At 40.9% G+C, this 12,244-nt stretch overlaps 1 protein-coding gene across 2 annotated transcripts in view; it reads right to left on the bottom strand.

Annotated features, from left to right (window-relative positions):
* VWA8 (von Willebrand factor A domain containing 8) overlaps positions 1–4,704 on the bottom strand; it is a 364,890-nt gene extending 360,186 nt beyond the window's left edge. Inside the window, exon 1 of one of the 2 annotated variants that reach the window (XM_079902720.1) lies at positions 4,617–4,704. Coding sequence is in view for 1 of the 2 variants with exons in the window: in XM_079902719.1 (XP_079758845.1) it covers positions 4,185–4,347 (163 nt within the window). In the remaining variant the exon portion in view is untranslated. Of the gene's footprint in view, positions 1–4,184 lie in introns of both variants that reach the window. The other variant, XM_079902719.1, reaches the window with a different exon arrangement.
* Positions 4,705–12,244: the final 7,540 nt, after the last annotated feature.

Genomic DNA, 12,244 nt, shown 5'->3' with positions numbered 1-12,244 from the left:
CAGATATTTCAAAGCTGTTCTACTGTCAAAATCTTTACCAATCTCAAAAATGCTTTTCTTAGTTACGTATTTCAGGCACATCTGTGGTAGCCCTTCTCCTAAAATGGGAGATGTTTAATGCTTAATGCCTTCTGAACTGTAAACTACAAATTAAGTTAATGAATATACACACCTTAGGACATTCGACTCTGAAATGGACTCACAATTCAATGACTTGCAGCTTTGAACTAAACCAACCAAAGAAGTTGGTTTAGTTCAGGGTTTCTCAACAGCCAGCACGACTGACATTTTGGGCCAAATGATTCTTTATTGTTAGGGGCTGTCCTGTGCATTGTAGAATGTTCAGCGGATTCACTGGCCTCCACCCACTAGATACCAGTAGCACCCCCTTCCCCCTGGTTAGGACAACCAAAAAATGCCTTCAGACACTGCCAAATGTCCCCTGGGGAAAGGGAATCACCCCTGGTTAAGAACCCTTAAGTGTCACCATTGGTTTTTTTTAATACAAAACTTAGACCCAAGAGAAAACCAAATATATCAGCAATTTCCAGGCCAGTCTGCATGTTCCCAATAAATTGTCCAGCAATTTATTAGGTTACAACTGTTCTGGGATTTTACTGCTAAATTCTTTAATACACAAAAGTCACAATGTCCTCAGGGTCAAAATAGCCTGCTGCAGGTTCAAAGTAGTTAATAATTTCCCCAAAGTTCAATACCTAGTAAATACAGAGCTAAGACCTGCACACACACAGTACAGTTTTTCCCTTTACACCATATTTCTGAATTGAAGCAGGAGTTCTATATTTCCTTTCCCCAAAGTCATTAGTTCTATTATAACCTGAGGATATAATCTTAAAGTTACAAAAATACATATGGATGGATGTTTATTGCACTGTTTATATATTTAAAAATAGACAACCTGAATGTCTAAGCATGGGAAACTGGTAAAATAAATTATATGGATAAATGTATGAACTTACGCCTATTTAAAATGACCATATATAACAATATTTATCACTATGTTAGTACGTTAACAATAATGGCTAAGTGAGAATAAACTGTAAAACATACATGATTCCATTTTTTAAAGAAAAAGAAATATGTATTTATATAAATGCATATTATATATATTTTTTACAAAAACTGATAGTAGTAACACAAAAAAATGACAATCATGAATTTGCATGGAAAGATATTTTAGGGGATTTGTCTATATTTTTCACTACAATGAACATAGATTTCTTGTACAAAAAGTATCAATATTTTAAAATATTTCTATAAACAAACTTATACACAAAAGCCAGAAAGATAAATAGTGAACCCCTTTAATAATAAGGGTGTAAAAGGATGACACTCAATGTGTCACAGTGGATTTATCGAGTTATGTTTCCAGATTTATCATTTGATCTTCATCTATGGTATATCTGAGCCTGTTTGACATCAGAATCCTAATGAACTAATTTGGCTCCTTCTGTGAAAACACTACAATAATCGTTATGAAAACTCTTTGCAGGGAATTCCCTGGCGGTCCAGTGGTTAGGACTCTGCACTCTCACTGCCAAGGGCCTGGGTTCAATCCCTGGTCGGGGAACTAAGATCCTACAAGCTGCGCAGCCGTCCAAAAAACAAACAAAAAAAACAACTCTGCAGTAGCTAACCTCCTTGTTAACCGCTTTGTTCCTAAAACCAAGAGACAATACAACCAATTGAAGTGTAAAGAGATATAAAGAATTTACAAATTATGGATGTTTAGACTACCTAATAGCAAAAGATAAAAAGCAGTGGGTTTGGGGATTTTTTTTTTTTAAAACAAAATGACCCTCTCTTCCTTCTGCTTCTCAGGCTTTATAAAGCTCCTATCTTGAAAGCCAGCAAGGCAATTCCAGGCTCTCCTGCTCCCTCTCTGTACAAACCGGAAGATAATAAGCCACTGAATACTTCTTAGGTACAAAGAGTTGACATGCACAAAAAGGAATATAAAGATAAATAAGACATACATACAGCCCAGGAGAGATAAGAATAGTATATAATTTGTATCCGTGTTGTTCTTTTTCCAAACTACTAGGAAGCAAGGTCAATTACTTGCAGAGAGGTGAGCTACTAGTCACATGTCTGAGTGCAGCTGAGAGCATCTTTCCAATCTAAACTGTAATTCATTACAGCATAATGCTATTTGTGGTTTACATTTGTCTGTGTGTGACATCTGGTTCAAAATGGGACACTTCAACCTTGATGGCCAATGTTATGTCCCAGGGAAGCCCAGAACTTGCCTCCTGTTTACCTGGCTCACAGCTGTTCTTACTTGAGTCCAGATCTCTGGTGAGTTTTCAGGTACATTTATCCACAGCCCTCATACCTTCAACCTTGAGAATCTTTGCAGCGGCAAGGCAAGTAGGGTTAACATAATTTACTCCATGTGGTGTCACGCTAAGTGACTGAGTCTAAGAAGTTAATATGTTGTTTGTAATGTGTACATGACTCTCACATTTGAAGCAAAGCCTGTACTTTGATTTGCTGGACATACCACAAATTTTGAGGCCGTGTCTAATGTTTTTATAATCAATATGTATTATTCATGTATAAAGAACATCTTTCTTTTTAAAGTTCCCATGAATTAACCCTGCTCCACCAGCCTACCTAGACAATTCTCACAGTTCAAACCTAAAAGGAACTGGTTTCATTTCTTCTAAAGCCAAGGAAACAATAAATCTCACATAGCTGAAAATAACATATACTAAGAATAATAAAGAAGCTAATTTTTATTGAACATTAATATGTGCCAGGGATTGTATAAACTAAATCCTTACAACAACCCTATCAAATATACTTTCCTTATCCTCATTTTACAGTTAAGGAAACTGGGACACAAAATTAAGTAACCTACCCTCAAATCCCCATAACTAGACGGTGCAGAAATGGCCTCCAACTCAGACTGTTCACTCCAAATCACGAGTTATGGATTACGCTACACTTCTACCATTGACCTCTGCCTTCTAGGACAAAGGAGAAACTAACAAATAAAAAACTCAAAGACTAAAAAACAAACACCCTAGAAGCATAATAATTTATAAAGGGGCGAAATCTCAAATCACAACCCTATACAGGAAAAAGAAAAAAAATTTGTTTAATGAATGAATGATGAAATGGATGGGACTTAAACTCCCTCACTTCTGACAAGGAAAATTATTGGGCTGGGGGTGCAAGAAGAACCATGAAACTAGCAATCTCAGGTGAATACCTCCTTTATTCTAAGCAATGACACTGACAAAATCTTGCCTAGAATCACTTAGCCATTCACGTGGAGCAACAACATACATCCCCTCCCTTAACCAGCACAAATGCTCTAACTCCAGCGTGCGCTCTCTCTCTCTCTCTCTCTCACACACACACACACACACACACACACACACACATCCCTAAAACCATCTCAGATAGAGCCAAGAAATACTGAGCTTAGAAATCAGAGCTGGGAATTCCCTGGTGGTCCAGTGGTTAGGACTCTGCGCTTTCACAGCCTAGGGTTAGCTGTGTGATCTTCTGGAAGTCACTTTTCCTTTCTGGGTCTCAATTACCTCCATTACAGAGTCAGGGGTTTTAACTAAATTAAATTGTGGTTTTCAGTTCTAAGAACTTGTGAACCTGTGAGAAATGAAAACTCCAAGTAAAACTTGGAAAAACTCGTGGATACATTTAAAACCTAACGAGGGGTTCTTTGGCGAGAACGTACGCTTCTAAGCCGCCACTGACCCTGGCTGGAACATGGCACAGACTGACTTCCAGGCCCTTGGGACTCAGAGAGCAAGGTCAAGTCCAGCTTTCAACACCCTCTGAGGGCTGCTGCATTAAGCTCTGCGCATGCTATAATCTAAGTCAGAATCCCGGGGGGCGGGGGGTGGGGGTGAAAGAAGCAGTGCGGTAAGGAGAAAGCACTATTCCAGGTCATCAGAAACCTAAGTCCAGTTCCCACGGGTTACATGAGGCTCAGAGAGTGCATGCGCCTGGCCCCGCGTTACACAGCAGTTAGCGGCGAGGTGGATACTAGAACCTCCATCTCCTAACTCCCGGCGCAGCGCTCCTCCCCAGTTGAAGCAGTAGGGATTGCGGGGGGGGGGGGGGGGGGGGGCGCGCGGAGGTGCTCAGGAGCCCCGCGCGGAGCGCTGGGCGGCGAGGCGTCCCGGGGTTACCTGTGTCGGCCCCCGCCCCGGCGTGCAGCAGCTTGACCTCCGAGCGCCGCGCGTCGCCGCCCGGCTGGCGCCGCACCACCTGCCCCAGGAGCAGCCTCACGCGCCGCGCAGCTGGGCCTCCGCGGCCGCCCGGGGCCCCGAGGAGCAGGAGCCGGGATTGCATGGGGCCGGGGGCGTCGCCGGGCACGGGGAGGGGGGTCCGGTGCGAGCCGCGTCCCGGACGGGCGGTGTGAGACGGCGCGACGAGGGGGACAGGAAGCGGCACCGCGCCGAGTCCGCCGGAAACTCCTTCCCCCAGCGCGGCCGGCTCAGCCGTCTCGGGCCGCCCTGGCCCAGCGGGGCGAAGGGAATCGGCCCCCACCGCGGGGCAGGCAGGGCGGAGCACCTGCAGGCCTGTGGCTCCGGGGCGCGCCTCGCCCTCCTCGCCCTCACCTGCGATGGTCCCCGTGGATTCCCCAGGCAGGCCTCTAGTCGTTCCCCTGTGCTCGCGAGTCGCTTAAGGCTTTAAGGAGCATTCGACTCTCTTTGTCTTAATATATTGCGCTTTCCCTGTACACTGCTTCAAACCCTTTCCAGAACTTGAGGACGTTTTCTGAAGATTGTGGGAGCTTTCACCTATCTGGATTCCTTGTACCCACACCTGTGTTTCCAATCAGTACCTGAAAGCCTTACCCTTTTACTTTTTCTACATGTTTTACTACCACATCTTAATAAATTCTAAACGGGAGTGATACACAGAAGTTTCCAAAATGTCAGAAAGGACCCAAATCAAGCACTTTTTCAGTCGTTCTGCAATGCAAGAGTTATATAATTTATGTCTTTAGTAAGAGAAAAAAGTAGGACCCTGGCTAAGGCTGCCTCCCTGGCATCCATGCCAAAAGGCGAAGCGGTCCTACCACAAAGCTAACTAAGCCTAATACAATTATACAGCATCTCCAAAACATCAGGAGTACATTGACCAAGGAAAAATGTTTCAATCAAGTTATACAAAACAAACATCAAACAAAAAGAATGCAGCAGGCTTCACTTTCAGCTAAAGGCCTTGCTAATTCTAGAGCTGTTACTATGTTTAAATCTACCTTGAGTGCCTAACATGTGCATGACCCTGTGATAGGTGCTGAGAAGAAAATGGGAGACTTTAAAAGAAAGAAGCTGAGCTGGGTAAGGCTTTGTGCATCTTGCTGAGGATTGGACTTAATGTGTTCAGGCTGAAACGAGCTTCTAACCTAGTTGCGGAGACAGTGAAAATAAAGGTAACTACGTTTGCATAGTGCATTACAACATGGTTTCACATATATGTTCTCATATAATCTTCACAACAACCCTCTGAGAATACTAAGGGATAATGACATAAATGTAGAATGTAACAGTTAATGAAATGCTTCTCCCACTTTGAGTGTGTCAGGCATTGTGCTGAATATTTTAATACATTGTCTCATTTTACACAGCAACACTTTGATTGAGGTGCTATTATTATCCCCCCTTTTACAGTTGAAGGAACTGAGGCTGGGAGAGTTAAGTACCTTGGCCAGGGCATCTCCATTTAATCTTACTGGAATCTAGAACATGCTTCAAACAGTGAAAGAATAATATAAGGCAATTTAGCAAAATGATTGGAATAAACACTAAGAGCCCTTGCAGTTACGGCACTAGGGAGATCAATACAGGTTACAGTGTTCAGTCATTGGGCAACGTTTACTGAGCAACTATTAGATAAACAGTATTCTGCCAGGTACTGTGTAGCAATAGGCTCACATCAAGTATGGAACACAGATACACAAATAAAGAATTACAACACAATGAGCCACATGTTTAGGATATTTAGACTCAAACTACTCTGGGGTGGAGTGCTTCACCTGGGAGAGGTCAGGGAGATTTCACAGAGAAGGTGATGTTTGAAGAGGTTCTTGAAGGATATGCAAGAATTTTTCAGGCTGAGAAAAGGGCAAGTCATATCTGGCAAAGGAGAGAACAGATACAAAGTACAGAAAACTAAAAATGTGTGGCAAGACTGAGAATCAGAAAGTGAGTCACTGTGTCTGGAGGTCAAGTGCATAAAGTAGTTTGTAGAGATGCGACCAGAAAGAGGAAGTGGGGCTATGTTGTATGCAAGGGGAAAGAGTTTGCATCTTAACCTCTGGGAAATGGAAAAATGGTGAAGAGTTTTTGGATTGACAGATCTGCAATGTGAAGAAGAAAATGCAGCCAGAGAAAAGGTAGCATCTGAGCTTCACTTTGAATGCTAGTTTAGATTTGGATAAACAAAGAAGAGTGATAGAAAGCATGAGTAGAGGCTTAGAGTCCTGACAAGCCTGATTAATTTACAGAGACATTGAAACCAGCCAGATGAGAGAGACATAGTCTTTGGAGAGTGGGAAGGTATTGTCAGAGAAAGAGGAAAAGATTATAGATTAAAGAATCTTGAATGGCTGGGTAATCTCAAATGAAGAAGTTGGACCTCATAGGCAAATTGGGTCACCACTAGATGATACAATGGATCATATTTGATCAATTTGATCATAATATTTTAATCTGTGACGAACCATGAATTGAGTAAGACAGGAAGCATCAAGTTCTAGCTATGTGGTGGTAAAAACAAAAAAAAAACAACTTGAAACAAGAGACCCTAGTTGGTGGCTATGACGCTGAATGAGAAAAAGTAGAAGAGTAGACCTTAGGAATGTTCAATAGATGAACCAGAGGTGTTTTATTTTAAGAGATGTCCATCATAACCTCTAGGTAACTTCTCTCTCAAATTCTCCCTAAAATAACTAGTACTTTTGATAAAACACACTGCCAAAATCTGGTATTTACTGTTAAACTTTTTCCAGAGTCTGGGAGAAATATTTCTTGCCTGCCACATTACAGTAACTGGATGGAAAGTGCACTTAGTAATCCATCCATGCTATGTCCAATTGCTTCATCCCTCCTTACTGCCCACCCTACTGAGAAATCAAAGGTCCATACAAGTGGTTCCCAGACATTAGTGTGCCTCCTGACCATCTGGACAACTTGTTAAAATGTCCACTCTCAGGCTTCATTCCCCACCCCTACCCTTGAGATTCTGATCCAGTAGGTCTGCAAGGGCCCAGGAAGATGCATCTTTAGCCATAAGTATAGGAGATCACCTACATCCCACATATTTCAGTTATAAAGCTAGACAACAGTTCTTTCTGTTACTGTTTTGCTGCGAAGGCTGTCTCACCTCTTTATCCTCATCAACACTTTGTTAAGTGCTCTCCCTTCATCTGCAAGTAACCAGAATAAAAAATAAATAAATACAATAGAATAAAATAAAATAAAAACTGAGCAGGGAATTGGGGGAAAAAGGAAAGAAGAAAACAGGTGATGGCCCTTTTACATCCATAAAATGTTTTTAAACTAGGACACTGGCAGGAAAAGAGCAAGGGGGAGAGATGAGTAAAGTAAGAAAGTTACACTAGCAGAAACTCTCCCACTACAAAACACCGAATAATGCTGGATAAACTATTTTAAATTTTCGTTTAAAATGAATTTGTAAATTTATGTGAAAGTACAGCAAATTCTCTAAAACCAGGAGTGAAGCTGGAAGAAGAGACTGGGAAGGTAAGGATTCACTGAAGGTGCCGGATGCCCTGGGGATATCTACTGTCCCTGGTGCCCATAGCTATAGGGGCAGAAACAGGGCAGGGAGTAGACTGCATAAAGCCAGAACTGACAAAGGGCTACACAGTTAGCTAAATGGTGGACTACAAAAAAAATTTGCAAAGGGAAACAGCAAGAAATCACATCTGTCTTCCTGATTCTAGGTAGAACTATTTTTTTTCCCTCTAAGAATTGTGGCTTTTACTTGAAACTCAGACGGGTTTAAGGCATGATACAGTATTTGCATTTTATGAAGAAAAATGTAAGCCAATGATTTTAATGTAAAGTGAACTCAGTAGATATATGGGATATTTGAGCAGCACAATTAACAAGCTTTATTTGATGAACATACAAAAAAATCAAAAAGCATCAGTTGGAGAGTGCCTGTTATTTGCAAGAACTAGTAAAACATGAGAAATGGGTTATATTACAAGCTACAAAGCAAGTGTCAACAAAAATTTAAAAATAGAGGACATTATTTCTGATCTTAATGCAATCAAATGAGAAATCAATTTTAGGAAAATTAAAATAATAGGTATACTTCTATATACTCATGAGTCAAAGAAAAAAAATTAGAAAACACTTGAAACTGAACATTAATGAAAATGCCTCCTATTAAATCCTGTGATGTGGTGCAAAGCCATATTGTGGTTAGAGCCTAAAAATTAATAGGCTAATTGTCAACTTAAGAAGTATAAAAAAAAGGAATAGATTAAATCCAAAGGAAGTTGAAAGAAGGAATAATAAAGACATAAACAAAAATTAATGAAGTGAAAAACAAAGATAAGAAAAAGAATCAACAAAGGCAAAAGTTAGTCATGTGTAAAGACTAATTTTTATGGCAGAGATAAAATGAACTCGGCAGAAAGTTTAGAGGATAACGTTAGATTAAATCCTCCAGAAAGGAGAACAAAAAGACGAAGAAAATATTTCAAATTTAGAAGATCCATCCAGGAGGTCCAATGTACAAGTCCAGAGTTCAGGAGTTCCTGAAGGTGAGAATAGAATTAATGAGGAAGGAAATCACTGAATCATCAAAATTCAAGAAAATTTCCCAGAAATGAAGGAAGTGTCCAGATTAAAAGGGCTCAGTCCAAGGAAGCCCTTGGAAGTGAAATATCAGTCAACTGAGGACAAAGAAACGAGTTTGCTAGTTTCCAGAGAGAAACATTGAATGCAGAAATGGTGCTTTTGTGGTGTATTTTTAAATTACGAGTACATTATAGCAAGAAGTATATTTGCTATACAGTACACTTCCCCCAGGGAGAAATTTGCCCTTGCTATAGCAGTAATGGAAGCCACAAGACAATGAAGCAATGCCTTCAAAATTCTGAAAGAAAATTTTTGCCAAGAATTACTACCCAGCCAAACTATCAATTAAGAGTGAAGACAGAAGACAGACATTTTCAGACATGCAAAATCTCAAAAACGACTTACTTCCTATGCACCTTTTCACAGGAAGAGAGGGAGTAAGGCAAGAAAGAGGAAGAGACCTTGGGGAAAAGACATGGTGATGCAAGATAGGAAAAGAGAATTCCCAAATGACAGTGAAGAGAGATCCAAAGGAGGTAGCCGTGCAACAGGCCAGGAGGCCACCAGTCTCCATAAGGTCAGGTCAGGGTTCAAATAGACTTCTTCAAGAAGGTCAGAGTCATTAGTTATTGTCAAGAAAATGGAAAACAACACTAGTGGGTTTGAATGCAGTGAGTTACTGATGAATACATGAAAAGCTAAAAGAACAAAAAATTATTAATTTCAAGGAAAGTAGAATGTGCTGGAAAGGTATAGTGTAGTATGTGGCTCAGCTGTACCTGGCATTTACATAGCCGTAATGATGTAAACATTGACTATTAAGCTAGCCAAAATTATGACGTGACTGCATTAGCAAGATAGTTCTGAGAACTCAAGAAGTAGCAATACCAGCATGATGTTAGAGATATTAAGATAAATACCAAGAATCACCTGAAATATTCGAAAACAGTTGTGAGATGGGAAGAGGGGCTCAGGGGATGGATGGTTTCTCATAACAATCTTAAGAAAACTAAATTTGGGTAAAATAAAGGGATTGTACCAATATTTACTCCCATCAGTTTGTACAAGAGTTTCAGCTTCCATGATCCCTTGCCTACGCAGGATATCATAAAGAAAGGAAGGAAGGAAGGGAAGGAGGGAGGGAGGGAGGAAGGGGGGGATAAAAGAAAAAGAAAGGAAATCATTGTCTATGTAGTACCCTGAAACTAACATCCATTGCTATTTTAATTTTTATTCCTTTGATTACCAGTGAGGATGAACATTTATTCATAAGTTTAAAAGTCTTTTGTATTTCTGTTACTAATTGTCTAATTCTCCTTCATGTAGTTTTTGAAATATTATTGTGATTTTAAGAATTCTCTCCGGGGCTTCCCTGGTGGCGCAGTGGTTGAGAGTCCGCCCGCCGATGCAGGGGACACGGGTTCGTGCCCCGGTCCGGGAAGATCCCACATGCCGCGGAGCGGCTGGGCCCGTGAGCCATGGCCGCTGAGCCTGCGCGTCCGGAGCCTGTGCTCCGCAACGGGAGAGGCCACAGCAGTGAGAGGCCCGCGAACCGCAAAAAAAAAAGAATTCTCTCCATATGAAGAATATGAACACTTTTTCAGTAGATTGTCAACACCCTTGCTTTTTCCCTCCTCTGCATTTTTGCAGCTCAAATCCTCAGATACTTGTGAGCAAATAAGTTGGACCAAGGAAGAAGTAGGAAGTAGGAAGACTATGGGCTTTGGAACTCGGTGAATTTGGGCTCCAGTTACACGTCATCGCTCCTAGTTGTGTGTCATTGGGCAAATTACCCACCTTTCTGGCCTTCAATATCCTCATCTTAAACAGAAATAACAATGCTCAATAAGGTGTTGTGAGGACTTAATAATACATGGAAAGTGTCTAGCAGATCACACTATAGGTTTTCAGGAAATGTTAACAATTTGAGTAACCAATCTTCAGAAATTAGGCAACTTGATAATTTAAAGGATTTTAAGTGTAACGTAAATTCAGTGTTTGGAGGAGAGTCTAGAAGTCTTAATTACTAAGTAACTATGGTTACATTTGAAAACTTATAAAAGGGCACAACTTTCTTCTATCCCTTTTCCCCCACAGCAGCAATATCTAGGTTTCTCTCTACACTAGAGAGAAACCACTTCCTCTACTTCCTCTAATGGAAGTAAGCCCTTTTCCATTCAGTACCTGCATCTCCCAGACCTGGTGAGGCTGTCAGTTACCTAGTCCCACCTCACCGGGCATGAGGGTTGGGCATATGACTCAGAATCACAGAGCTTGATTCAGCACCAGAGAACTTTATCAGAGTTGGCTACGGGTGCAAGGACTCTTGCTTACTAAAATTACGGTTGTTCACAGCCCCCATGTAAGTCAAGCACTCTCAGAGCCATCTTTGCTGTAATTCAGGGAGAGCATGCCTGAGCCAGAGAAAAGCAAAGCAAAGCCAATGATTAAAACAAAAGAAACAGTGTCCTGGCAATATTCTTTGAACCCTGAACCGGCCAAATTTGAACCGTCCTTTTGTATATCTGTGAGTAAATAATATTTATTTAATGAAGTTTGACTTAGCTTTCTGTCACTCATAATTTCAAGAGTTTTTACCCCTGAAGTCTTGCCAGAGATGCTTGACTGAGAGATATGGCTGTCCTTGGTATTCACCACTTTATAGAGCCTCCTTACCTATGTGGAAATATGGTGGGCTGTAGATTATTAATCACATTAAGCTCCTAACTTACTAGCAAAGGAAAATCTTGGTGGAAGCAAGCTGGCCACACATGAGTATTTCCCTTTGCCCTCAAAGTTCCTAAATGGGTGAACATCCTTCCAGCACAGCTGGCCACTCAATGTAAGGTCTTGTTAAGTGTGGAAAGCTCAACCCTTCTAGCACCATAAGTTCCATCACACTCAGGGCCTATTCAGGAAAAACGTAATCAACCTTTGTACTTATAACTGAGGAAGTATTGATGTCAGGCTCTTTTTGTCTTTGACTTTACTCCTGCACCCCTAAAGGCCAGCAAGGGAGAGCAGGGTGAACCCAGGCGTCCCTGCTCTATACTTTCCAGTGTTCTAGAAACCTGTTCGTCCAGAGCCACTCTTTGATTTAATACCTATTACGTCAATTGTTCTAGTACTGAGTTTGGTCTAAGGACCACAATTGCAAATCCATTTCATCATATATGAGTTATCAAGAAGCTGAATTAGAGACCAATTTTCTCTATTTAAAAGGATCATCTACAAGATTTCTTAAAAATGGTCTCCCCATAGTGAATATAATTAATTGATAAAAATCAACAAATGCTCAAATTTTTAAGAACTATTCTGTTTATTTTAGGGATTTTAAAAAGTTTTGTACAAACATTTATCCTCAAAATATTTCTTAAAAAGAATCTAGTCATCACAGAATATTA

The sequence above is a fragment of the Stenella coeruleoalba genome (assembly GCF_951394435.1).
Source record: "Stenella coeruleoalba genome assembly, chromosome: 18".
In the NCBI taxonomy this organism is placed as follows: Eukaryota; Metazoa; Chordata; class Mammalia; order Artiodactyla; family Delphinidae; genus Stenella; species Stenella coeruleoalba.
The sequence above is the reverse complement of the archived record's forward strand: the minus strand, read 5'-3'. Positions and strand labels throughout refer to the sequence as shown.